Source organism: Gossypium hirsutum, chromosome D13 (assembly GCF_007990345.1).
Source record: "Gossypium hirsutum isolate 1008001.06 chromosome D13, Gossypium_hirsutum_v2.1, whole genome shotgun sequence".
Classification (NCBI taxonomy): domain Eukaryota; kingdom Viridiplantae; phylum Streptophyta; class Magnoliopsida; order Malvales; family Malvaceae; genus Gossypium; species Gossypium hirsutum.
Window position 1 is genome coordinate 8,117,319 of NC_053449.1, and position 27,867 is coordinate 8,145,185.

Here is a 27,867-nt window from a genome sequence, read left to right on the forward strand (position 1 = left end):
GACCAATATTAAAAGTCCAAACTCTTTTTAAATTTAGGCTAAATTCCACTACCAACGCTTTAACTAAAAAGAAGTTACAATTTAGTCACTAATATTTTCGAATTTGGTTTTTCTTTTTCACCAAGCTGTTAAAGGCTAATGGTGGCACTTTTTTTTAGTTACTATAATAATTTTATGGTACTCGTTATTACCAACCCGCTACTTGGTTATCCGATTCTTGACTTGTCGAACCACGTGGTTTGCACGTGAGATGTTCACACCTCTCTATAGGATCGCATGATGTGGGTTTCCACCACCATGCACGATGTGGGTTCGTACCACCATGTAGGCGAACCCATATCTAGAATGCACATGTTAATCCTAGAGTATAGTATGTGTTGGCATGCATAGGGACCTACCTACGATATCACATCCATGAACAGTAATCATATCATATAAATACATAATTTAACCCTTTTGAAGATGACACACACACTCTAAAATACTCAACAATTTGGTGTGGTGAGCGTGGGCAGACTTTCAATATTCAGATTTTCAAATTGCTAAAAAAACCAAAATGACTCACTCAAACGAGAATTTCTCCGGTAACTTTCTGTCGAACCAGGAAAGAGGTTCTGACGTCGGTAATCAGCCAGAGAAATAGACCTTTTCACTAGTTGGTTTGCTGATCAACCAGAAAATCTAGGTAATACAGGCCAAGCAGGTGCCTCCAATTCTTTCGACCTCAATGTTCTGTTTATTCAGGGACCGTCATTTCCCTCTGACTAGGGTGCATCGCCATAGCAGCTATTCAGTTTACAAAAGCAATTGAGGTTGATGAAGGAACAGATGACTTAGAAAAGTGCTAAGTCCGAACAGCAACAAGTGTTTCAGTAGGAACTGCTAAGACAGAACGAGGAGTTGAGGAGAAAGATACAGTTTGACAACTCTGATCTTCAGGATCGTGTCAAACCTCTCCAGGATGAGTTTGTTTTTTTTGAGACAAGGCACAAATGAAATTTTTTTTTTAAAAAAAATTTGAACTTAAATAGTAGTGGTGAAACGGCGTCGTTTCACCCAAGCCCCAAACGCCCCAAAACGGCGTCGTTTTGGGGCTGACCCAAAAACTGACCCGACCCACTCCAGGATCTGCGTGTTTTTGACTTTTTGGCTATTTGCGCTTTAAGCCCTTCCACATTTTTGGTCTGTTTCAATTTAGTCCTTTTGTATTTTTTTTCTTTATTTTTTAATTTGGACCGCAGATTTGTCCCAGTTTTTCAATTTGGTCCTCAATTCATTGGACCCCTGGAGAAGAGAAGCGTGGCCTGAAACCGGGTTTATTACCCATTTGGCCCTCCGCCCTTTCGCGCTTTTTTATTTTGGTCCTTCTTTATTTATTTTATTACACCTTTGACCTTTAAATTCCATTTTTATCCCTAATTAGTCCATCTTTGTTATTTTTGTTATATTATTAATTAATCTACTTATTATCATACTTATATTTTCTTTTTATATTTATTTATTCATTATTATATTATTATATTATACTATTATTATTACTATTATTATTATTATTATATTTCTATTTATATTTACTTATCTAAATTTTAAATATATTTTGTCTTAGTTTATATTATTATGTAATTACTTATATCTTTTTTTTAACTCTAGATTATTTGCTATTCTATTATTAATATTATTATTGTTATTATTTACTTATTTATATCCTTTTTTATTTCAAACTTTGTTATATATGTATACACATACGTATATTATTTTTTATATTTTTATAATCTTATTTATTTTCGTTATTGCTATTATTGTTTTACTTGATTTTATTTATTTATTTATGTGTCCATTATCATTTTAAGAAACATTTTAGTTCTATTTTATGTATAATTAATTTGTCCCCTTTTTATTTATTGTTATTGTTACTCGTATTATTTATGCTTACATCATCGTATTCACTATTGTTTTATTACTCACATTAACACCGTGTTTTATTTCTACCATGTCATGTTAGATTAATTTTATTTGATGCATAAATCATGACTTTAAAATAAGCAAAACTTCGTATTTTGAGATTCGAAAAGGTCGTACCCTAACTTACGGGGTTTCGATTTTCTCGATAAATACAAATAAACGAATGTTTTTTAGCAAAATTTCTAAAATAATCTCGGGAATCAAGAACAATCGTATTCTAACTTACGGAGTATGATTTCTCCCTAATACCGAGAGAGTCAAATACCTTTCAATAAATAAACTTTTCGGTGTTTATTCTCGTATCGAGAATTCAAGACATTGTGTCTTAATTTACGGGACGTAATTCTTTTTCTCGATTAATGTGAAATACGCTCTTTTCTCAAAAAATTTCAGCATTTTAATAAGGGATCGTATTTTAAATATCATTCAAGTTTTTAATTCTCGACACTAAAACACTAATTAATCAACTAGGTACCAATTTTTGGGCGTTACGATGGTGCTAACCCTTCCTCGTACGTAATTGACTCTCGAATCCGTCTTTCTGAATTTTGTAGACCAAAAAGTATTATTTTAATAAATAGAACCATTTATTAAAAATAATTATTTTCTGAGGTGACCCGATCACACCTCATCAAAAAAAGGATTGGTGGCGACTCCCGTGTTTGTTTTTATTTTTAAAATTAAAGTCGACCCCGTTTTATCAAAAAAATGGTTTCGACAGCCGCCTTATGCCTTTATTTTAGGCATAATTGCTCCTTAAGTCCTCCTTTGTTCATTTATTAAGCCATTTAATCACTATTTCTTTAATTAGCAAGTTTTGCTCCTTTTTCAATTTAGTCTTTTTTAGTTAATTAACTATCGAAACGTTAAAATTTTCTAACGAAACTTTACTACTACCTTAATGACACTCCGTAAATAGTTATAAAAATATTTACAGCTTAGTTTGTAAAATCGAGGTCTCGATACCTCGTTTTTAAAACTAGTTAATCTAACAAATATTACTAAAGCATAATTCACTAATTCATAAGCCTTCATAAATTCCCAATCGACTCATAAACACTATATAATAATTTTACGAGCTCACTTGTCGGATTTAGTGGTCTCGAACCACTATTTCTGACACCACTGAAAATTGGATTGTTATAGGCCAGATGTTCTTGGAAAGGTTTCGAGCTCATAAGACAATAATGAGCACTCCTATGGGTTTGATGTTAATGAAACAAAGGGATGAAGAATCTTTGCAAGACCATGTCAAACGATTCCATACGACTACGTTAAATACAAAAAACTTAGAGGATCTGGAGAAGTTAAATCCGGAGAAGTGCGTTTTTGGTATAAGAACATGAAAATTTTTAGGCTTCCTAGTATCAGAGAGAAGTATAGAGGTGAACCCCGAGAAGATCCGGGCCATTTTGGATATGTCTCCCCTAAATACTATTAAAGACATTCAACACTTAATGGGGAAGGTGGTCGCACTCAACAGGTTTGTCTCTAGGATGGTAGATAAGTGCTTACCTTTCTAGCAATCCTTAAGAACTTCTTTTAGTTGGATAGAGGAGTGTCAAGATGCTTTTGAAAATCTCAAGCTATATATCACGTCTCCACCACTTCTGATGCCACCTCGAGTGTGAAAGACTATTTATCTTTATTTGGCAACCTCTGAAGAAATGGTAGCAGCAGTTTTGATTAGGACAAAGGGGGTTTGCCAATTTCCAATAGATTATATTAACAAGGTATTATAGAATGGTGAACAAAGGTACTCAAAGGCAGAAAAGCTCATGATGCGGTCATTGAAAGCACCAAAAATATCCTATCCCTAATAAATAATGAAAAAGAATAGTAAAATAGAAGTAAGGTCAAATCCTCAGGGACTGGATTTACACAATATCTTGTTCCGTGAAATCCCAGGCAAGATCTTGCCCAAGAAAACCTGCATTCCTAGAAAAAAATAAGAAAATAACAGAATTAAAGGTTTGGATCTGGAAACAAAAAAAAATAAAAACAGAATTAAGAATATTGAATCAAAAATTTGAGAAATTAAAAATAGAGTTGAGAGAAAGGAAATTTTTATGGGAGGTTCCAGCCTCCTGTTGCCTCGTTTCTCCTTGGGTTCAATCCTCGGCTTTAGATGATCCTTCCCAAACCAAATAAGCCAGTTATAGTGGAAGAGGATGCCTACGACCACCAGCTCCAAGGATTTAGACTTACGATTTAGTCGTACCTGACTCTAGCCAACAATCGCTTCTGTGAGATCGTCTTATGCTAGATCAAATCTTCTCAATGGCGAATCCCGCGCCATTTTGTCTTTTAGGCTCGCCAACCTCTAACGCAGTAAGCTAACGAACCGACTGTACAACATTCTCAAAATATACAAAGAGGCCGCCTTTGCATACGTTGAAAAGCTTACTTCTTAAGGGACATAGACGAAAGCGTCAGCCCCGTAATGCGGAGAAATGATGAATACTCGACGAGGAGGCTAAATACAGACTCTAAGCCTCAAGAACCCTTTTTGGGGAATATCGACAACCTTCGACTAGATGGGTTTAGTGGCTCATGGTTGTGGTGGAAAAGAAAATAAATAAAATAAAATAGAGATTTTATTTAAAGGAAATATGAGAAGAACAAAAGCCTAGACTTTTGGGTAGAAAGTGTTTACAGAAAAAGATAGATGTCTTTTGAGTCACTTCACCCCCTATTTATAGTGCTAGGGGAGATAGTCTAATCCTACTTAAACTCTCAAAAGATAAATACATTTAATTAAAGATAAATAAATATAAATAAAATTAAATCCTAAAATTAAATAATCCTTAATAGTTATCTTAATATTAATTATCCTAATATAATTAAAATAGAGTCAAATAGAATAAAATATATTCTTTTTGCATTTCAACCCTTGTTTTCTCCATGCTTGCACTTTTGGCACAAACTTTTTCTTGTGTCGCACATTGGCCCATTTTATCTCTAGATTCACGTTTTTGTCCCTAAATTTTGCTTTTGCCTCAAATTTAGTCCCTATGAGATAAAAGATCATAAATAGCTCAAATTAGCAGGATCATACTCAGAATAAGGATCATACTCAGAATAAATACATAATTAATACATAAAAATATGTTATTCTATAGTGTTATCAGCTCATCTTCACTTTAATAGTGGCAACTCAAATTGCAACCCTACTTTCAAGCTCATTATGTGACTGTCATGACAAATCAGCCCATCAAGGACATTTTGTCTAAAATAGATACTTCGGGTAGAATGATTAAATGGGGAATTGAATTGGCAGAGTTCAAAATAGAATATTCCCCAAAAATAGTGATCAAAGTTTAGATCTTAGCCGATTTTATGGTCGAATATTCTTTTAATAGATCACCAGCGTTGGATCTGGTACCTTAAGTGTAGTATTTTCGCCAATACACACTTGTAATTTTTTCGAACAGGTTGGTTAATAAAACAAATTCATTGATTACATTAATATACTTTTTATAATTGTCCTCACATGATTTTTGCATGTAAAGCAAAATAGAAGCAAATGTTGCTCATTAGTTGTCTAATGTTTAACTAATACTAAGCGGTATTACGTGGCCGGATCGTAATATGGAAAGAAAACTTGTATTAGTAGATAAATTTAAACATGTATTTAGTCTAATCAAAATTAAGTAAACAAATTGAAAGACTAATATGTCGTCTATCAAGTCCAATTGGGGAGATGTCTTGTCTTGGGCATTGGATAAGACCTAAGCAGAATAGATCTTAAATCTGTTTATGGACTTATTCACTTGTGACATTCATTGTGTGACATACCTAAATCCTAAGTAGATGGCGAACTATGTATGCTTGACTCGTACACTATGATGTAAGTAAAAACCTGAGTTCAAATAGATAAGGAACCGAAAGTTGGTGCGTTGGGTGTATGACTTCTATAGTATGTATCGTCATTCACAATAGTGGAATTCATATCCCAAAACATGGGTAAATGATATCCTCTTGTTGGCATTACATGGTTGATAAAAGGTAAACGTAGCCATGGGTCGTCCGTCTTTGTGATGGATGACTTGATCACTATTTGATAATGATTGACTTTTCATGAAGGAAGATGTAATGGTTACCATGAGATAAAATAGGACCATATTGGGAGAATTGATATTATCCCAAAGAGATCAATGATATCTTATGAAGGTAACACACTTATGACAATTTCATTGGACGAGCACTGAGTAGTTGCTTTCGTAATGGTTTGTCGTTGAAGAGAGTTCAATCACGATACTATAGTGGAATGACTTCATGACTAAATGAGTTTATAATTAATAGGCAAAAAGTCGAAACTTAATTATAACATTAAAAGGGTGACAACCCTAGTAGAAATACAGGGGTAATTCGTTCAATCCTCTCCTACTCTAAGTAAAATATTGTTTTTCTATTTAAAATAAACCTCTACAACTTTATAAAGGGTCTACGTTGTTTTCCTATAAATAGATGGCACCGGTAGAGCTATTTACACAACTTTTGAGAGATTGTTATTATGCCAGAAAATAAAGAAATTTTATTCTTAATTTATAAATATATTTTTTCAGAATAACAATTTTACCAGTTTTTATTAAAGAAGAGAAAATTTTTGTTTTCACCCCAAAAGGAAAAATTTTTCTAGTTCTATGTTTTGATTCAATTGGTTTGAGTCTGCACTCAAAGTAGTTTGTGGTATGAGAATAGCGAAGAAAATTGTTTGGTTGAAAGTCAGAAAACATCAAGGATCCGCTTATCTGAAAACATATGTACGAATTCAGTTAAGGTTTATTGCTATAAATATCACAAATCGGGTCAGTTTTCAAAATTTTAATTTTCTGCTGTGTAAGAAAATCATTTTCAAACTGAGTTTTTAAAAGAAACTGTCCAAAATGATAAATACTTAAAAAATGATAAAAATTTAGAAAATTATAAAAGAAACTAATAGAAAATATTTAAAAAATAAATAAAATAGATAATTTTTAAAAATGAGGTTTAAAAATATTTTTAAACAGTCCAAAATTTCTCTTTGTGGATTATTTGTATAGAAATATCTAATACATATTCTTTAAAAATATAAAAAAAATAAACATTAAGCAAATTTGTTGATTCTCTAGTTTTTGCCTCTTCTGCTTCTTAACAAAGCTTTTTCATTATAAAAATAAAATTGGAATATAAATTTATTTTATGGTTTGAGTTTTGAAAATTAACTTAAATGAGTTGAAATTTTGAATTGAGTTTGAAAAATAAAAGGGTAAACTATACAGTTAGTCACCTAACTATTAGTATGTTTCTGCTTGATCACCAAACTATAAAAAAATTCATTTTCATCACTTTCATTGTCATTTCTTTTTGTTTTAGTCACCCTTCGTTAAATCATTAAAAGAAATGATGACATGGCTTTTTAAAATTGGTATAATTACACATTTAATACTCAACATTTACATGTTGTATCCTATGCAACGGTCAACAAGTGATGTTCATATTTCTTGTACATGAATGTACCATCAATTTGGACTAGTGGTCTACAATACCAAAATGCTTCAATGCATGGCTTTAATGCCCAAAAAAGATGATGGAAATTTCTTTTGCCTTGGACCATTCTACTTCCATGATACGCAAGTTCCGTTAGCAAATCGATGACGGTACCTAAGACATATTGATTCAGTACAGCCAACCATTACCACATATCATTATATGATTTATCTTACTCATTATGCATTTTTTACTCTGTCTTCTGTCTTGCAACTTATGATTTGTAGTAAGACATGGTGTAATCATCATAATCACTACAGATATTAGCAATAAAAAATGGCATGACAATCCGAGTATTCGCTTTCACCATAGGCAAGATAAGATCAAAATCCAATTTTAGATGATTCTATGACATACCTCAAACAACATAAATATGTGGAGCATCATATTTTTTATCGTCCATAATCTTGTTTTCTTTTTCACTGATGTCATAATTTTCCAGAGACATCTATTGTCATGCATTGCGCACTTCACCTCATTTATTTCACTCGTGATTTTGTAACATGGAAATTGTCCCCATGTTTTATGTTATACCGTTTCACTGCAACAACAATAGCATATTTGGAGGAAAACTCCATTCCAACTTGTAAATCGCCAAAATTTGTAGAAGAATTCACATTATTCGATCTTCTATATAGAAATTCTAGAAATTCCAACCCATATTAAGCATTATTGTTGACATTAAGTATGTGGGATGGAAGTTCATATGCCGTAAAATCTAGTTGGGTTTCTCTAGCATTGCTCGAACCTTCATTGTCAGAATCACTCCCCTCTAGTTCAGTAGCAATGGCCCTTGGTTCATAAATTAATGCAATTTCTGAACCATCAGGCCCGGACTCTTCAATTGGATCATCATTGATTTCAACTTCCTCTCCATTCTCAACCTCTTATTCGTTTTCAACCCCAGTTGTTAAATCATGTACCAAATTAGAGTCCCTTTATCGGTGCAGGTGGTAAGGAGAACATCATTTGTTATCGACAACCCTATGTTAAAACCAATACTTACAGATTGTCCACCTGTGTAACTTGGTGACATACCTGAATAAGTGTCCAACATAGGACATTGACGTTTCGAAGTTGAAATCAATGGCACTCACAAAATGTCATCGAGGTCTTTGTGTTTGGGTTACCAACTAACCCCAACTGTATGCCAAAGTTGCAATTGGAAGTTGAAACTAAGGAATGTCTTCCCATTAATGATTTTGGCATTCTCTAATGCAAGTTTTGCAACAACGCCGTGAAACCATTGCACAACATGTGGTTGTACTTGCTACTTCTTATTCTAAAACAAATTAACTAAAACTTTTGTCGAACTTAGACCACCTTCCTCTACTTTGACAAACTGCACATATAAACTCTAGTATAGCATATCCAGTTGAACAAATGCATATCAAGCATTAACTCGTCACCCGTGTTGCCTTTAAGCTCAAATGTATCATATCTTACAGGGGTCATTGACGTTAGATATCTATATTTCAAGCTGAAAATTTTCCTCCAGCTTGAAGTTGAGACTTTCCTTCTAATTATTGACAAAAACTCGTTTAGTTTGATGCTTCAGTTGAAAGTCAATTTTGTAGATTAGGCGGATAAAAAGACGACCCTCATTTCAGTGTCACAAATTTGACCATCGTAATAAATAACAGCTCTAATTCGTTTACTCATATTTGCCAAAAACCCATGTTTCATTTGTTTAAATTTTAAAAAAAATTATATTGAAAAATAAATACTCATTAACCAAATTAAAACAACGATACCAAATTTACTTGAACTAATTTACTTTGTTGGGTCGATTTTCCAATTTCATATTTCTAACATCAACAATCTGCTCCTCAACATGCAAATCTTCTGCTCGAAAGTTAACTTTGAAAATCTTTCCATATCAACCTTCAGCTTTATAGGAAAACTCTTCCACTGGATATGAAACATTCTTCAAAATGTTAGAAAAGATCGACTCACAAATTAGAAAAAAAAATGCTTTTAACAGAAACTTTCTTCTTTTTTTTTTTTGAATAAAACCCAATTGATGTCATAAATACTTGGAGAAGAAACCAATTACAACCAACCATCCGTGTAGCCCAACCACTGAGTACCTAAGCGGCGCCTGGGGGGTACAAGAAGAGTTCTCTTTTAAAGATTTACAGCATGTTTGGTTCGCTGTAATAGATATACCATTACGCCCCGATTACGCGCCTATTACATTACCGACCTATTCCGGCGTTTGGTTTGCTGTAATGCCCATTACGCGCCTATTACATTACCGACCTACTCCCCAAATTCTCTGCTTTTGTATTCCCTTCCCAAATCGACGATTAGCCTACTACGTCCGTCTTCCCAAATCAGTCTCTGTTTTACCCTCCCTCCCTACCCGAAATCGACCTCCACCCTCTCCCTCCCAACATCAACAGAAGCTGCCAGCAAAGTCAGGTCCACCGATTCTCCCACGTTTCCCTTCCAGAGGTAATTTCCCTTTCCCTTCCATCGATTTCTACTTCTTCTTTTTTATCTGTGATTCATTTATTATCGTTCGATTTCTGCTTCCAGCGGTAATTTCTCTTTCCCCTAAAATCAATTTTTGTTCGCTTCTTCTTCTTCTCGTTCGTTTCCTTCTGCGATATTGATTCTTTTCTTATGATTTCCATTGGGCTTTGATTTTACTATTTGTATTGCATGTTTGATTTTCTTATTTGATTTCCTTGTTAACCCCTTGGCTGATAAAAAAAGATCAGATTTCTTGTTTGCTGTTCATGATTAGTAATACTAACAAGGTTTGGTTTAGAATACTGACTTTATAGGAGTTGATACCAAAGCTTGATCTTGCTAAGAAACATATATCATCTCAACTCCATGTAAATTTGCCAGATATCGAAGTAAGAAATTTATTTTTTATTTGTTGTAATGAATTTCTTTATTATTTTTTTATATTAAGTTTGTGTTAGTATTGCATGCTCGAGTTGTACTTTTGTTTTCTTAAAAGGAGACTTTTTCACACAGGTTAGACAATTAGTTGCAACTGCCATCATTTTGAAAGGACTAGGTGCTATTCTGTTTGTATTTGGCCATGGATTCGGAGCCTTACTCCTGGTTAGAATTTCATTTCATTCCGATTATTATTTCAATTACATTTGGACTAAAAAGAAAGTTTGAAACTGCAGCTAAGAGTTTCTTCTGATTCTACTTTTATGTCTCATTTAATTTTCTTTTTCTTTTGTCATAGTTTGTCTACTTGTTAGTTAGCACACCACTTCTCTATGACTTCTACAACTATCGTCCCAATGAACCCCAATACTCTGTTCTGCTTGGTGATTTCATGCAGGTATTTAGAAATGCATACATACCTATTGTGTTGTTCCTAGGGATTGCAATGTCTGAACTTCATTGATCTTTCTCTTTTAATCAATTGCAGTGTGTTGCGGAATGTGGTGCATTAATTTTCTTTGTGGGGATGAAGAACTCGATGCCAAAGAGGCAACTAAGGAGGAAGGCCCCGAAGCAAAAAAGCTACTTAGATGTATTCAAAGAAGTAAAATTTTGGCAATCTCCAATAATGTCCATGTTTCTTTTATTTTTTGAAGCTTTGATTTTTTTAAAAAAATTCCAATGAAATGATGCTAGCTTTCCCTTGGGTTTTATTTAAACTTCTTTCTTTCAAATGGGAAGCTTGTTTTTGTGGCCGTGTTTGATTGGGTTTTGGGTTTATTATTGTCAACGCTAATAGCATCAGTTGTTGGTTTCATTATTTGAGATTTATTAGTATGATTTGGCACATGGAAATTATTTTTTCATTGGATGGTAGCTTGTTGAAAATGATTTTATGCAAATTATATGCTTTAGGATTATACTTAAGACATGGACATGTTTTCATTTCAATTTGGGTTAATTACCTTGGTTACAAAACTTTTGTCCCAGAGGAAGGATATCCTTTTATCAGTAGCAATTATTTTGTTTTCCTTTTTTGTGATAACCAAACTTTTTTTTTAATGTGAATTTTGCCTGTGAAATCTTGTGCTTCCTTGACTTCTATGCTGTCTTCTGTCACCTCTGATGATGAATTTGGTGAGTAATGGAATATATCTTTTGCCTAATTGCAAATTGCTTTAATCAAGTATTTCTCATGCGTATTATTCTTATATACAGATAGTGAGGAAGAAAGTAGCGAGGATGAGGAACTTCCTGTGGCTGCTGAAAACGGTTAGTTCTCTTTGTGTACTGGAATTTAGTATCAATAATTGAAGATTCTACTAATTTGCACTTTCAACCTGCAAACATTTTCTTCTATTACAGGAAAAGCTAAGACAGATGCAAAAACAGCCAAAGCTAATGCTGGGAAACCTGATGCTGTAAAACAAGCTGTCAAGATAGCAGAACCAAGCAATAACAAGAAAAATGAGGACGATGATGATGATAGTGATTCCGAGGATGGAAGTGGTTCTGATGATGAAGATGATTCCGAGGATGAAGACGAAGAGGTTCTTTTCTCAAAACTAAGCAAAACCATAATTTCATAATGAATGCTTTCCATTTGTTCTGAGTGGTGTTTTGTTTGATATGACTTTAATTTTATTGTCAGTGACTTCAGTTTGATAATTTTGAAGGATTTGTTTTTCTCTAGTTGAAGTAGTGATTTAGAAATTTGGATTGAGTTTTTCTGTTCTTCTGGACAGATGCCTGTGGATGAAAGTTCAGATGAGGATGAGGAGACACCTAAGAAGGTACATTTTGTGAGTTCTAACTGGTACTTGATTGTTCAATCTGACCTGATTCAGTTGATGTAAATTTATGTCTCTGGATTTCCAGGTTGAGTCGAGCAAAAAGAGACCAGCAGAAGCTGCAACACCTGTTTCTGCAAAGAAGGCCAAACCTGTTTTATCTGTTCTTTATTAACTGAAACATTTGTATATTGAATCGGTTGCCCCTTCTCTATTTTCCATGACAATTTACTTGTGTTCAAAAAAAATTGAGGGGTTTAAATCAAAAACTTCTATTTCCTTGTTTGGAATATTAATATTTGATGCAACCATTTATGTATTTAATAATGGAGCTAGAAATTGCTTATGATATGATCAAAATTCACGAGATAGGTTGGATTTATATTACATTTAAGTGTCAGGATCACAAGCTTTGCTTTTTATTGCAATTCAAATAATTGCATCTCTCTATTATCTCTTTATATATGTTGTTGTTCCACTTGGAGTCATGAATTTGTATTTGGAGTGGATGTTTTGAAGATTTAAAAATGGTTCAACCTCAATCAGCCGGTAAAAGTACTCTGAAAGTCCCTGAATAGAAGATGAAACTGATTCAGATATGTATTGTAGTTTAAAAATAATAAAATAGATTATACAATATTTTTATAACATTATATATTATGATTTTAGTAAATTTATATCAGAATATTTAATATTAAGAATTTTATTAAATTATATTTAATAATAATTATGTAAAATTATATTTTATAGTATTATATATTATGATTTTAGTAAATTCATATAAAAAAATTTAATATTAAGAATTTTATTAAATTATATATTTTTATTAAATTATATTTAATAATAATTATGTTAAATTATATTTTATAGTATTATATATTATGATTTTAATAAATTCATATAAGAATATCTAATATTAAGAATTTTATTAAATTATATATTTTTATTAAATTATATTTAATAATAATTATGTTAAAATTATATTTTATAGTATTATATATTATGATTTTAGTAATTTAATATTAAGAATTTTATTAAATTATATATTTTTATTAAATTATATTTAATAATAATTATGTTAAAATATGATTAAATTATTTATTATTTATATTAATAATCTTATTAAAATTTAATAACAATAACAATAATCATTTACCTAAATAAATTTCTATTAGGGGTATTCTAATATTTTAGTTTTTTCCCTTATGCTATTACACCTCCATTCTATTCAACCAAACACAAGAATACTATTACGCCTCTATTCCATTACATTCAACCAAACAATTGAATTGTTATTACGCCTCTATTCCATTACAGCGAACCAAACGTGCCCTCAATTGACGAACTTTTTATCGCATTAAGTTGTTTAACTTTTTTTTTTTAAGTACAAGGCCTAGAACCCAAAATTTGGCACCAAAACCAGAATTTGGCCTTAAACTTTATATTTTTGGTTTATTACAAACAAGTAATGACAATTTTAAAATGCAAGTAAAAATTAATAACAATTTTAATAAAAAATCGACTAAATGATGACACCATAAGAGGGACTGACGCCATTATCGTCCCTAAATTTTATCATTATTATTTTATGCAAATATTCCAAGTTTAACTTATGTGAACTCTCAAAAAATCCAAAAAAATTGTTCAAAGAAAATTGAATCAATTGTTACATGTTACTCTACCTTCAAGGTATTCAAATTTCATCAGATTATAAAAATAAAAATAAAAATATGATGGTAGCTCAAGCCTGCATGAGTTTCTTCATCATCCAATCCCCTAGTTTACATGCATTTTGCATAGAAATAAAAATGAAGGGCATGCAACTAGCTTTCACATTTCATTATTAAATTAATTTGAGAGCTTTATAATGTTCCAAGCTGACCTGAGTGGCACTTTTTATATGGTCTTGAATGACTTTTTATCAACCCAAAACTTCATTGTATTTAAAAACGCAATCGTATAGCCGTCCTCCGAGAAACTGGGCTACCTCGGGATGTTTTACCTGCAAATTGAATATACATGTCAAACTACATAAAAGTTCTGCAAATGCCTGAAATATTGCAAAAGCAATGTATATAGAGGTGGAACTTTTACCATTCCGATCTTGAGTGAATCACACTTGAACTGAGCATAAAGATTAGTCTCTATTCCGCGACCCTGTAATATACATATAAAGAAACCGAATATCTTAGTTGCTAACAGTTGATCGACAAGGATTAAATCTGAGCATAAAACACAGAAGCAACCTAAATCATAGTCAGCAGCACATTTGACCTATTCCACCAAATACATGATGAAGGTTGAACAAGTTAAACACTAACACAATCCTAAGCAATAGATTATGATCAAGTTAGACAATAGATAATGCTATTTGAATAGCCGGGGTTTGATTTCGGTTCTTGTTGCATTCTCAAAGTCACAAGGCAAAGGAAGAACACTTTTTACGTGAAATCTGCTGGATTATGAGAAAAACCTACCATGCCTTCCAAAATAACTAGGTCTGCATCACTTGCCAGGTAGGCGAGCTCTTGTGATACTCTCGTAAGATCAATAACCTGCAAAAACAAGAAGAGGCTGTTACTTTGATAACCAATGAAAGCTCTTTATCAAGTTTGGATGCATTAGGCAAAAATAGCATATCTTACCGGCAAATCGTTACCAGAATTGGCAATCAAAAGATTTGAAGTATCAACACCAATAAGCTTACCACTTTCATCCTTCAGCTGGTAAAAATAAGCATTCAATATGTTAGAGATGAGAGGGAAAAAAGCATAATAATCATAATCTAGAACTGTTTCTCTTTCTATCACCTTCGATATAATTTCAATCAATTCGGGATAAGTTACATCATTGATGGAAGGCAAGTCATTAGCTGCCAACACAACCTGAGCAAAGAGGAAAAGATTACAAACATAATTCTATCTGATCTTTTATAATGAATATCTAATACCAGTGGAACGATGAAATCTCAGTGATCAGGGTTCAATCTCTTGCTTACTATATGAAATAACGACCACAGTTAAGTGCAAGGACTAAAGTTATATACTAAGCGTATCAACATAATAAATATATCTAAGACAGACTTTAAGATTGTTGAAACCAATAATGAAAGTGAAGAACTGATAACAGGCGCACATATAAGACACATGTATATATTCTTTAAATGAGTATATGAAATACTTTTAGATTTTAATTGCAAACCTGGGTTCCACGCTTTAGCAACTCTCTTGCAAATGGCAAAATCCCCAAGATCACATCTGCACCAGAGTTATCTACAAAAATGACTGCCTGCCATTGCAATATCAACTTTCAATTTTATTGAAAAGTGAATTGCAAAGAGAAAAGATGTCTTAATATATATACATTACATAAGAAGGACTTGCCTTTTTCCAAGATTTTTTGTTCCATTTTGCTTTAAAAGTGTCTAAGTCATCAATGACCCAAGGTCGAGGAACAAGATTTTGACAACTAGCCAAAAAGGACATTCCATCCCTTGAGAAAACCTCAGCAAGCTTCCAGAGGTAAGGTAAAATAGTACATAAGAAAAGTAAGTACCACTGCAAAAGTTATCCTATTCGGTATACTTTAATTCAAAAAGATTATAAATGCCACAGAAAGTATCTAAATCAGAACACATGAAACATGTTATACAATCATAGTTCATCCATGGGAAAAGATGATCATGACAACCAGCAAAAATAAAAAAGAACCCTGATCCAAATGGAAAATGTTTCAAAGACGGAGTGGTTTAAGAGAGCACGAAAAATGCAGGACAATTTACGCTGCAAGAAATCCAGATAGAGCCAAGAGATTATTATGGTTCAAGTTGCTTATCTCAGATAGTTTGGATTAAAAAATGCCTGATGGAGATGAGTAAAAAACATTAAGTTTGTAACTAGACCAACAAATACAATCTGCCAGTTATTGTGAGTGTAAATACTTTTTGACAATTACGGTGATTGGTGAGATGAATATCACATAGTGATTGATCTACCTGTGCAGAACCAAGATCGAATATGTTTCCAGCAAATATTCCTCTAACTAGATTCTCAAGGCGCTTCCCACCATCTTCAATATCATCATTAAGACGAACTACTTCCGGAAATAGGGAGATAGCCTTGGTATTCTCTTCATCCTATTGCAAATTTACCAAAGAAGAACAGTGTTCATAAAAATGTGAACAGCATATAACACTGGCAATTATATATCTTAACACCTGACACCTCCACTGACCTCCATCAAGTATCAACTATTCTTACATTGCAAGTTGGACAAACCGTAAAATGATTATAACATAATCACTACCTTCATCTACAATGTTCGTTATTGTTTGTTATTCTTTGAAGAATCATCAGTTTACCAAAAAGGAAATAAAATTACCAGTATTGTTCATGCAAGCTGATGTGTTTTCACTCATCAAAATTAGAAAGTTAAAAAATGGAATTCTGACTACTTGCGTTTAAAAAAACAATTTTTATCATTACATGAACTTAAATACTCACTTTGACTTTCTTGAATATATCTCTAAACCCCAGTTCTCTAAGAACCTGTTCACGAAGTCGGCAGAGAAGCTACAAAACCACAAAACTATCATGAGGACCACATTGAATATCTTCAAGAAAAAACCATTCTGAAATCCATAAAATTGACATAGAAATTAGTTTTGAAAAAGAATCTGACTTACAGTACAATCAGGTGGCCCGCCATGGCTTTCTGGATCTTTCTTTATGTCATCAAGTATATCAGCATACCTTCCACAGCATTAAGCAAAAAGAATACACAAATGTGATAAGAAATACTGAAGGAAACAGTTGCACAAGCTTATGACTTATGAGCAACCAATGCATTTGATGGAGGAACCATCAAAATTTGCATAAAGAACATGTTCACAGATGAAACCAAATGAACTTTAAAGGAATCGTACATAGAGATATAGAGGGCGCAAAAGTAGGTCTTCTTTTTTAATATGTCAAATGAAGAAATATATTGTTTACATTTATTTAACAAAATAGGTCAAATTGACAAGAGGATGCCATCCGTTGGAAAAAAAAGGTTCTACTATCTTTTCTAGAGGTTTTTGAAAGTTTCACTAGTCCAATACAGTACAGTTAGAAGTACAATACAGGTACAAATATATGTCCGACCAATTACAAAGTAGAATCCAATCAGTATAACGCACAGCAGAAGAAGAACCAGGCAAAGCTGGACCGATTCGGAAAGAACCCGACTACGTTTCCAGAGGCTTTTTGTGCCATTCTACTACCTAAAATAGCTGAAAATGCCATTCAATAATGACATTTCTCTCCTTTACCAATTTGACCTATTTTACTAAAAAAGCTTCAAACTTAATTCGTTATTTTAAAATGTATTTTAATTTGATATATGTACATATGTGTATATAAAAGAAATAACCAATACCTTTGAGCAAATTTCTCAGCTTTAGTTGGAGCATCAACCACGGTAGTATCGCTCTCAGCTCTCTTCCTGCAATAAAATGTAGTTATGAGCAGAATCGTACGGAAAAAATTATCCTTTTAGTTTACCATTATCGCCTAATGAACAGCAATGCAATTCGATTAGAATTTAGAAAGAAAACGTAAAAATCATCAAATAATAGTATATAACAAAAATGAACAATCATTAGAACCGAAGAACTTAATGGAAGAATCTCAAATTATCCAATTTTCCAGGAAAAGAAAGAACAAAATTATTCTTAAAAATAATAATAATAATAATAGCATACTAGCATAAAAGAACCATCATTAGAACCGCCGAACTTAGAACCTCAAATTACCCAATTTTCCAGGTAAAGAAAGAACATAAATTATTAAAAGATTTAAAAAAAAGAGTAAAATCACAAATAATAGCATAGTAACATAATAGAACAAATTAGAACCTAAGAACTACTTAAAAGGGATAATCTCAAATTAACCATTATTACTGGGTGAAAAAATAAGATAGAAATTCAAAAGAAAAAGAAAAAGAGTGGTACTTGAAGGAGGGAATGGAATTGCGGAAAAGGTCGATCCAGGCAATTTCAGTAGGGGTAGCCTTTCGAGGATTATCGGAAGGGAATCTGTAAGGAATGGTGCATGCCCTGTAGTTGGATTCGATGGGCGTAGTCAGCAATGGAAATGCCACCATCGCTGAATCGCTCTCCATTCCTTCCTTTCTCTGTGTTGGGAATATCAAAAAAATAATAATAAACGCAACGAAAACAAGCTCCACCCACGAAGCTCGTTACAAGTTTTCTTTTCTTTTCTTCTGTATATTTTCTCTCTCTGATAGGGATAAAGTAAAATCAATACTTTCAACAGTTAAGGGTGGCTTTGTGTTTTTTTCATCTCATATTTAATTTCACTGCTACTATTTTTTTACACTAAGGGAAAGTAAATGTACTGTTTATCTAAACTCACCTTTAAATCATCATCGTTCTAGATAACGAAACTAAATGATCTAATAAATGAAAATTTTAATGAAAATGTCGGTTAATTAGTGTAGGCAAAGAAATAAGTTATACAACTATAATTTTAATGATATAGTAATTTAAATGAAATTTTTTAAATAATTTAATTATTATTTTGTGGCTTTTTAAAATTAAATAATTAAAACTTAAACTTATAAATAATAATTTACTGAGTATAATTTATTTTATTTATTTGGAAAATATTTACTTTTTTAAATTAATCCTCGTAAACATTTAAAAATTAATTTGATGAAATAACATTATTAAGAGTGTACATGAGAGTTTAATAACATTTTAAAAGTTAAAATATGCTAAGATATTCTTTGATAAGGGTGTACATATTTTAATTAAAACCGAATTAATTAATTGAATAGAACTAATTTAATTAATCGATTAATCATCAAAATTAATTTAATTAAAAGTCAATTAAAGGTATTATAAAATTTTGATTATAGATTGATTCCGTTCTAAAACAGATAATTAATTAAATTAATCAAAATTAATATTAAATAGTATATATCTATAAGCCCAATATTTAAATCAAATCGACCTATAATTATTGATATAATAAGTCAAAAGGAGAAAATATATATATCATGGAAGATAATATTAATATAATGTTGCCATGGACAGTGTTTTTATTGTAATGTTTGTATTTTTAATTTAGTGCTGTGATTGCGTTATTTTTTTGTTTGTTTTTTCTTCTGAATTCTTAGAACTAAAACAAAGGAAAAAAAAAATATTATAATTGCATTTGTTTGATTATTTTACTAAAAAAGGTTCATTTCTTATTTTATTTACGGAAATAGGTTACTTTAAATTTTATTTATTAGAATAGGCTAAAAAACAAAAAACGCGTCTATATAGGCGCGCTTTAAGGGAAAATTTTAGAAAAGCGCGTCTCTGGGGGAGTGTTGTTGCCATGTCAGCATAAAACGCGCTGACGTGGACGAGCTTTCCTAACATGGCAAAAGCGTTCCCCAGGGACGCGCTTTAACCCATGTCTTTTTTCTAAGGTGGGTTATTTATAAATTAAGGTTTAGGTATTTAAAATAAATAAATTAGGATTTACAGATTTTTTAAAATAAATTTATGTTTAGGGTTTTAGAGGTTTTGTAATAGTTTCAGGGATGAGTTCTGAAAAATTATTTTGACGAGATTGATTTTTTTGTTCAATCAGCAAAAGTACTAAAAAAAGCTTCCAGCTGAACACTATTTTTCTACAATAGTTTCTAAAAAATAATTTTGAGAAGATTGTTCTAAAAAAATAGTGTCAAAAACGCTTCAAGCAGGATGCACTGTGTAGTTAAAAAAATTCCACCTAGGCGCTTTTTTTCTACAGTAATTTCTGAAAAATAATTTTGAGAAGATAGTTTTGAAAAAATAGGGTCAAAAATGATTTAAGCAGGATACACTTTCAGCAAAAGTACTAGAACAAACTCCCACATAGACGCTATTTTTCTACAGTAGTTTCTGAAAAAATAATTTTGAGAATATGGTTCTAAAAAAAAGTGTCAAAACGCTTTAAGTAGGATGCACTATCAGCAAAAGTACTGAAAAAAGCTCCCCCCTGGATGCTATTTTTTTACGGTAGTTTCTGAAAAAATAATTTTGAAAAAATGGTTCTAAGAAAATAATGTAAAAAACGCTTCAAACAGGATGCACTGTCAGCAAAAGTACTAAAACAAGCTCCAAGTTGGACGCTATTTTTCCACAGTAGTTTCTGAAAAAATAATTTTGAAAAGATGATTTTGAAAAAATAGTGTCAAAAATGCTTCAAACAGGATGCACTATCAGTAAAAGTACTGAAAAAAGCTCCCACATAGATGCTCTTTTTCTACAATACATCATGCTTGAACTTAAGCTATAAATGAGTCAAATTTCATTCTCATGTTGCGTAAGTTATAGCAAGAGAAATTAGAGAAGTTCAGAAGAATAGAAATTGAAGGAGTTCAGAAGAATATAAATTGAAGAAGTTGAGAAGGTATAGGTTGGCTTATCGTATTAATGTTTATACGAATCATTATATTTTTGCATTATATTTTTTGTTTTGAATTTCTTTCGACAGATCATTTGGTTGAAAATGAGTGAACGTATTAGTGTTGTTATTTACTACGACGGTGAGGTCCGTGATACCGAGAACAGTGTTGTTTTTTTATCAGAGAGTACAACGCAAATGGTATTTAACCAGAACATAGATTTGACAGAACTTCGTAAAAGAATTATATAACAGCCCGTTTTCAGTGAAATCGAAACAATAGTTTCGTGACCAAAAAATTGAAGTCAAAAAATTTATTATTATTATTATTTTATGGTCTACGGTATGATAGAAATGCCGTATAAAAAGTTCGTTAAGAAATTTTTACCATTTACATGCTTAACATTGATTGACACTACGATGGATGAAACAAACTTTACACTTCTGATACTGTTTTCAAAAAAAATATCTGTTAATAAACACTGGAACTGTAAACTGATGCATAAAACTATTAATACTGATAAAATGCAATTAGACAATGAGCACCAGAGATACTCGCAGACGGGGTACTAGAGGCCAAGGTAAAGCTGTAGAGGGGCTCGAGCTTAGTCTTCGTCATCGGGCAGTCTGCCAAATTTGGATACGAGTGAGACGCCAATGTCGTCTGCTACTGAGACTGGGTCTCAAGATCGCATAGCTGGGGATGATGCATTGTCTCAGGCTATGCTAAGGATTTTGGAGAGGGTCGTTGGGCCCAATACTGGATTTAGAGGTAGAGGGTCGATTACGGAATGACTCCAGTACAATAGAGCTGAGCTTTTCAGGGGTGTCACTAGGGTCACCCTAATGTGACCGAGTATGAGGCTAAGTTTTTGAGACTGAGCCGTTATGCGCGAGGTATGGTGGCATTTGAGTATGAGCGATGTGTCTGTTTTGAGGATGGCCTCAGAGATAATTTGAGAGTTTTGATATCCCCGCAAAGGGAGTGAGATCTTTCTGCCCTGGTTGAGAAGGCGAAAATCGCCGAGGAGGATATGAAGGTAGTAATGATCGAAGAACTTCAGAACTACTTATCTAATGTGATCTCTGCACTGGTGGCAGAGAAGTTGATTCATAAGGGATGTGAGGTATTCTTGGCCTATGTAAGTGTTTCAGATTCTAGGGGCTCTACAGTTAAGGATATCAGAAAGGTAAATGATGTTCTGGACGTATTTCCTGATGAGTTATCGGGTTTACCTCTAAATTGTGAAGTGAAATTTGGGATAGAGCTCTTTTCTGGTACAGCTCCGGTGTCCATGGCTCCCTATCATCGAAGGAGCTTGTGGAGCTTAAGGCTCAGATTCAAAAGCTTTTAGATCGTAGGTTCATCTGCCCTAGTATGTCTCCGTGGGGAGCACTGGTTCTATTTGTAAAGAAAAAAGATGGATCCATACGTGTGTGCATCGACTACAAGCAACTGAATAAATTGACCATTAAGAATAAGTACCCCCTACCGTTTAACCAGTTTTGAGGAGCTTCGATTTTTTCTATGGCTGACCTTCGATCTGGATATCATCAATTAAGGGTTAAGGAGCATGATGTTCATAAGACGGCGTTTAGGACTCGTTATGGTGACTACGAGTTCCTAGTGATGCTATTCGAATTGACTAATGCACCGGCAGCTTTCATAGATTTAATGAATAGAGTGTTCTAACCTTATCTGGATCGGTTTGTGATGGTATTCATCGATGACATACTGGTTTACTCGAGGACTAAAGATGAGCATGATGAGCACCTTCGGTTTGTGAGGGTTTTTCATTGATTGCAACACCCTTGACTAAGCTGCTACGTAAGGGTGTGCCGTTTAACTGGACTAATACACAGCAAGAAAGCTTTGAGAAGCTCAATACTGCATTGACTAATGCCCCTGTTCTGATACAGTCGGAGCTTGAAAAGGAATTTACTATTTATAGTGATGCATCACATGCCGGTTTGGGATGTGTGTTGATGCAGGATGGTAAGGTGGTAACCTATGCATCTCGTCAGCTTAAGAACCATAAGGCGAATTATTTGACGCATGACTTGGAGTTGGCCGCTGTGGTATTCACACTAAAAATTTGGCGGCATTATTTGTATGGTGAGAAGTGTATCATCTACACTGATCATAAGAGCCTCAAGTATCTCCTCACTCAGAAGGAGCTTAATCTTAGGCAGTGTAGAAGGATTGAGCTACTTAAAAACTATGACTGCACCATTTAATACCACATTGGTAAGGCCAATGTAGTGGTTGATGCACTGAGCCGTAGGGCTATAACTGATTTGAGGGCGATATTTGCTCGCATTAGTTTATTTGATGAATGGTAGTTTATTAGCCGAGCTTCAAGTGAAGCCGTCGTAGATTGAGCAGATTAAAGGTGAGCAGTTAGAGGATGAGTTATTAGGTCTTCGATTCCGGCAAATTGAGAGTGGTAATACTACGAATTTTAGACTAAATAGTGATGGGGTATTCTATTTCTATAGGAGAATTTGTGTTCCGAATTATACTGATTTGAGACAGGCCATACTGAGAGAGGTGTATAGTAGCCCTTATGTTATGCATCTTGGCAAAAATAAGATGTACCGAGATCTCTATGAGTTATATTAGTGGTCAGGGTTGAAACGTGAGGTTACTAATTTTGTGGGTAGATGTTTGACTTGCCAGCAAGTTAAGGCTGAGCATCAATTACCTTTGAGTTTGCTGCAGCCAGTTAAGATTCCTCTTTGGAAATGGGAGCGCTTAACTATGGATTTTGTTAATGGGTTGCCTCTAACACCCACTAAGAAGGATTCAATATGGGTCATCGTGGATCAATTGACCAAGTCCGCTCACTCTATACTGGCTCGTACTATTTATTCTCTATACAAGCTGACGAAGTTTTATATTTCTGAGATAATAAGACTGCACAGAGTACCGGTTTCGATCACCTCTGATAGGGATCCTCGTTTCGCGTTTTAATTTTAGAGGAAGTTACATGAGGCTCTAGGTTCAAGGTTGGACTTCAGTACTGCATTCCATCCTCAAATTGATGGTCAGTCTGAGAGGATGATTCAGATACTGGAGGACAATTTGAGGCGCTATCGCTCTGATCCTACTCATATTGTCCCTGTTGAAGAGATCGAGGTTAGGCCAGATTTGACCTTTGAAGAAGAGCCTGTTCAGATTCTAGATCACGACGTTAACATTCTGAGAAGGAAATTCATTCTACTGGTAAAGGTTTTATGGCGTAATCGTAACACTGAAGAGGCCACATGAGAGCCAGATGATGCGAATTGTTAGCAGTGTCCTCTTCTGTTCTGATTAGGTAAATTTCGAGGACGAAATTTTCTTTAAGGGGTAGAATTGTAACTCCTTAAAATTTTAATTTTAGGTATTATGAATGTGTAACACAAACATTTGTCAGCTTTAGTGGTTATGTATTCTGAGAGTGTTTGGGAGGTCCCAAGTTTAAGCCAAGACTTGGGCAAATTTTGGTATTTTTATGAATAAGCCCTATCTTTGGTCAGTAGGCTTTTAAGTAAAAGTTGGCAAATAATTAACAGAATGGGCCTGATGGTCTGGTGGATAAGTGGAGTGTTGGTGTGAGGGAGGTTATAGGTTCGAATCTTTGGGATGGCAAAGGTTATATTTTTGCTCCTAATTTCGGCAAGAGTTGTGTTGAACTAGGTTTCTGAGTGGTAGATGTGTAGTAGTTTCGAAAAAAAAAGAGTCATTTTATTTCCCCCATCTCTACCGATTTTTTTTCTTCTTTGCTTCTTACTCGATTATCTTTTATTTTCCTTCCTCTACTGTCGAAATTCCATTGTTTCCCTAACACATTCTTTCCTCTTGATTTTGTAGCGTTTAGCAGCACTTGTGCAAATTTAGTAAGTTTTTGGGTATCATTTTAAGAGATTATTTTGTGTTCAATAGTCTAATTCTAGGGTGTTGGCAGCCGCATTTCGCGAGGATTAAGGCTCTCATCGTGATTTTCGTAAACATACCGATTTGAAGTTTTTGCGGTAAGTATTCATCGTTTTATAAGTAAGTATTTTGGTTTTGTGATTTTGATTAATCACGAGATAAGACTGATTACGGTGTTATTTGTTCAATTATAGGCTTTGGAGTGCTCGAGGACTGTTTTAGCATCAAACAAAACCAAGTGTGTACCTGAAACACAAAAATAAGGGATTCAGCAAAAAGCCAAAATTTCTTACTGTTTGGACAGTAGCAGTAGGCTAACTTTGAAAAATCACCATAAATTATGAAAATCTAATTAGAGGATGAAAAGAATATGAGATTAAAGATATTTGAGTCTAGTCTCTCATAGAAGAAACGAAGTAAGCAAAAGAATTTTATATTATGAGCTATTTGAATTTTAGTGAGACAAGTTCAGAGTGATTTCTGAATCCCCTGTCCTGACTCTGGAAAATTATTAAAAATTTTATAAAAATAATTATGGGTTAGAATTTATATGCTTAAAATTATGAATGAGTCTAATTTTAAGAGGAACAAACGGAAACATCATCCAAATTCTGTACGAGAATATAATTAATTTTTAGTACAGAAAGGTCAAAACTGTCAGACAGCAAAATAGGGGAAACTTTAAAGAATAAAATATATTTATTGGCTAAACCAATAATTCTGAAAATTTTATGGTAAGAAGATATGTGAGTCTGGTTTCAGGAAAAATTTACAGATCTTAATTCGGAATTTTGTAGCTTAAGATACAAATAATTTAGTAACAATGACTTAAGTAGACAACTTTGAAGGATCATATAAGTAAATAGTGAAAACACATATGAATAATTAACTAGCACGGGTTACATTAAAATGGATCACAAGGCCAAGGCCAATTTGGGTCATGTGGGCCACAAGGGCGTGTGGGCCCACACGGGCAAACATCATGGGCTTTTAGGCCCATTTTCACTATTTGACTGATAAGGTTGCACGGGTTGCCCAAGTCGACTGTGAACCTACTGTAGGGTCGATAAGTTTACCTAGACCCCTAATTGATTGAAATAACTGTACTATTGATATGATTAAGCCTGATGATGTTCCACTGATTTGATACTGTATGCCCTGTTTACATGCATGATATTATGTTATAGCATGTCATATATGTATATTGCATTTCTTTAGACAAAGACTCCGTTTTTTCCGCTTTTCGGATGGTAAATATTTCTCAGAACATGGAGTGTGAATCAAACCCATGTTTGAATTGAAATTGAGATACTGATGCAAGTTCTTCTCTTCTGAATCAGATGGATTCATATCTGAAAGAGGTTGACAATAAGTTCTTTCAAAATTGACTATTTGTCCCTCTGTTAGAGGTGTTCCAGAAATGTCTGCAATCGAGTAAATAGCTCTACGAACTAATGGATCGGATCGAATTGCAAACTGGAAAGATTTGTACAAGTTATACCTTTCGTCACCACTTTGTGGAAAATCATTAGATATGAATATGTTAGATACCTGCGACTCGATTGGTGAAGGTGAAATAGTATCTCTCCCCAAAAAAGCATGTTTTTTTTTACCACCGCACAAAGAAAATATTTTGTTGCGAATGAACAAGATATTGAGGAATTGTCCATACGTAAAATCATAATTATTGATACGGGCCTTTTCCACATAAAAAGGGAATCTTTTGTTACAATAGAAGCAGAAGTGATGTGGATTATTCAAGAATCGAAGTCGATTTGCTTTATAAAAAGAAGATATCAATGAACTTCTATGAAATGGTTTCACGGGATTCAGCCAATTGTCTTGATCGTGGGATATCATTGAGAAATCCATGTTATCAAAAGATTTCCTGCGATTATTTCATTGGGTTGGGGGATTATAATCTTTGGAGGAAGCGTACTAAAAGGCCTCGAGCCTAATTTACTGGCAGCTCAGTTGTAAACTATTATCTAGTGCCACATTCGGTACTACTTGGAGTGTAGGGATGGATGAGTTGATTATATCCCCACATGGAGTGTAGGGTTGGATGGACATGGTGTGTAGAGGCTGGATAGGTAGAATTTTTGTGACTGCATATCTATTACTACTACTGATACTGTGATGGGCTAAAACCCTATTGCATGACTGTTTTTGAACTGAGATGGGCTAAAGCTCAAACTGGACTGATATTGATACTGAAAAGGGCTTAAGCCTAGACTGTGATTATTTATTTACTGTCTGTTCATTTGTATGGGGATTACCAACTGAGTTTACGTAAACTCACCCCTTCTGTTTAATTTGTACAGGTAATTCCCAGATATAGGCGTATCGGTGCAGCGGAGGACTCAGTGGTGGCCACACGACTTCTTTTACACAGTTTTCTACCTATTTATGATTTTACTTATATTTGAGAGTATTTTGTTGTAATTATGAACTTTACAAATTTTGGTTTAAAATTTGGATTCTATACGGTTTTATGATTTAAATCTGCTAGTGTTAGGTAAAACTCGGGTTTTCAAATGAAATTAATGTATTACAAAAAATACCACGAATAAGCAAACTGTTTAAAAACTTCCGTAATAAAAATAAAAATAAATGTTTTGAAATTGAATAACGATTTGTAAATGAATAATGTTTTGAAAATGAACGACACGATTTGAAGTTAACATAAGATAATAATAAAAATGGTTAAATAGAAAAGAGGATTTAGCGACGACATGTTTTTCGAAAAGTACTACCATGTGATGTCGTCAGATGCGGCCATAACGTCTAGGCCGGGTTTGGGGTGTTACAAACCCTGACCCTATCTCTTACATTAAATGCACCATGAAGTAAACATGTCAAACAATTTAACATCAATTAAATGCTACAAACCTGCCAAACAATTTTTGTCAGACAGTTTTTCTTCACTCTCGTTAAATGCATCATGAAGTAAAGTGCCAAACAAATTTAACATCAAGAAACGCAGTGGGGTCTTTGGCATACACAACCTAAACAGTGGTAGACAATAACCAAACAAAGGAAATTACACAATACAATACATATTTCTGTCATGCACAGGCCATACACTTTAATAGAAACAAATCCATTTCTATCATGCATAAGTCATAATTAGAGGTGTCTGGCCCAACCAAAATTTTAAGCCCATTTACTAGGCTCGGGCATGGGCCAACCCCAGCTCGAAAAAATGGGCCTAATATTTTACTCAAGCCTAAATCGGATAAAAATGCTAAGACCCAAGCCCGACCTGGTCGTATTAATTTTTTTATATTATTTATTATATAAA

At 33.4% G+C, this 27,867-nt stretch overlaps 2 protein-coding genes across 5 annotated transcripts; one reads left to right on the forward strand and one right to left on the reverse strand.

The window, feature by feature from the left end:
- The first annotated feature begins 9,602 nt into the window (after nt 1-9,602).
- Nucleotides 9,603-12,569, forward strand: LOC107920213 (histone deacetylase HDT1). Its single transcript, XM_041110173.1, has 8 exons — nt 9,603-9,951; nt 10,898-11,014; nt 11,326-11,407; nt 11,531-11,547; nt 11,629-11,682; nt 11,776-11,960; nt 12,156-12,203; nt 12,289-12,569. The coding sequence occupies exons 1-8, from the start codon at nt 9,726-9,728 to the stop codon at nt 12,373-12,375; spliced, it is 816 nt and encodes a 271-aa protein (XP_040966107.1). The 5' UTR covers nt 9,603-9,725; the 3' UTR covers nt 12,376-12,569.
- On the reverse strand, nt 11,954-18,529 carry LOC107920212 (damage-control phosphatase At2g17340). 4 transcript variants are annotated; one of them, XR_005923620.1, is made up of 14 exons: nt 18,193-18,528; nt 17,619-17,684; nt 16,885-16,951; nt 16,703-16,771; nt 16,195-16,335; nt 15,584-15,712; nt 15,402-15,488; nt 15,011-15,085; nt 14,846-14,923; nt 14,678-14,755; nt 14,295-14,357; nt 14,083-14,202; nt 12,249-12,328; nt 11,954-12,159 (listed from the first exon to the last, which is right to left on the reverse strand). XR_005923620.1 is itself a non-coding variant. In XM_016849785.2 (13 exons), exons 1-12 carry the CDS (start codon nt 18,360-18,362, stop codon nt 14,122-14,124), a joined length of 1,104 nt encoding a protein of 367 aa, XP_016705274.1. In that variant the 5' UTR covers nt 18,363-18,527; the 3' UTR covers nt 12,518-12,770; nt 14,083-14,121. The 4 variants fall into 4 exon arrangements, 3 of the variants coding, with proteins under 3 accessions (XP_016705274.1, XP_016705273.1, XP_016705275.1); XM_016849785.2 differs by lacking the exons at nt 11,954-12,159; nt 12,249-12,328 and adding an exon at nt 12,518-12,770 and having other exon boundaries at nt 18,193-18,527; XM_016849784.2 differs by lacking the exons at nt 11,954-12,159; nt 12,249-12,328 and having other exon boundaries at nt 13,880-14,202; nt 18,193-18,527.
- Nucleotides 18,530-27,867: the final 9,338 nt, after the last annotated feature.

Coding starts and splice junctions, on each gene's coding strand:
- LOC107920213 (XM_041110173.1), top strand. CDS start 9,726: ATGCCCATTACGCGCCTATTACATTACCGACCTACTCCCCAAATTCTC. Junction 9,952..10,897: donor CCCACGTTTCCCTTCCAGAG/GTAATTTCCCTT, acceptor AATCAATTGCAG/TGTGTTGCGGAATGTGGTGC. Junction 11,015..11,325: donor ACTTAGATGTATTCAAAGAA/GTAAAATTTTGG, acceptor TATATGCTTTAG/GATTATACTTAAGACATGGA.
- LOC107920212 (XM_016849785.2), bottom strand. CDS start 18,362: ATGGAGAGCGATTCAGCGATGGTGGCATTTCCATTGCTGACTACGCCC. Junction 16,952..17,618: donor GCTGAGAAATTTGCTCAAAG/GTATTGGTTATT, acceptor ATGCTGTGGAAG/GTATGCTGATATACTTGATG. Junction 14,756..14,845: donor ATTCTGGTAACGATTTGCCG/GTAAGATATGCT, acceptor TTGTTTTTGCAG/GTTATTGATCTTACGAGAGT.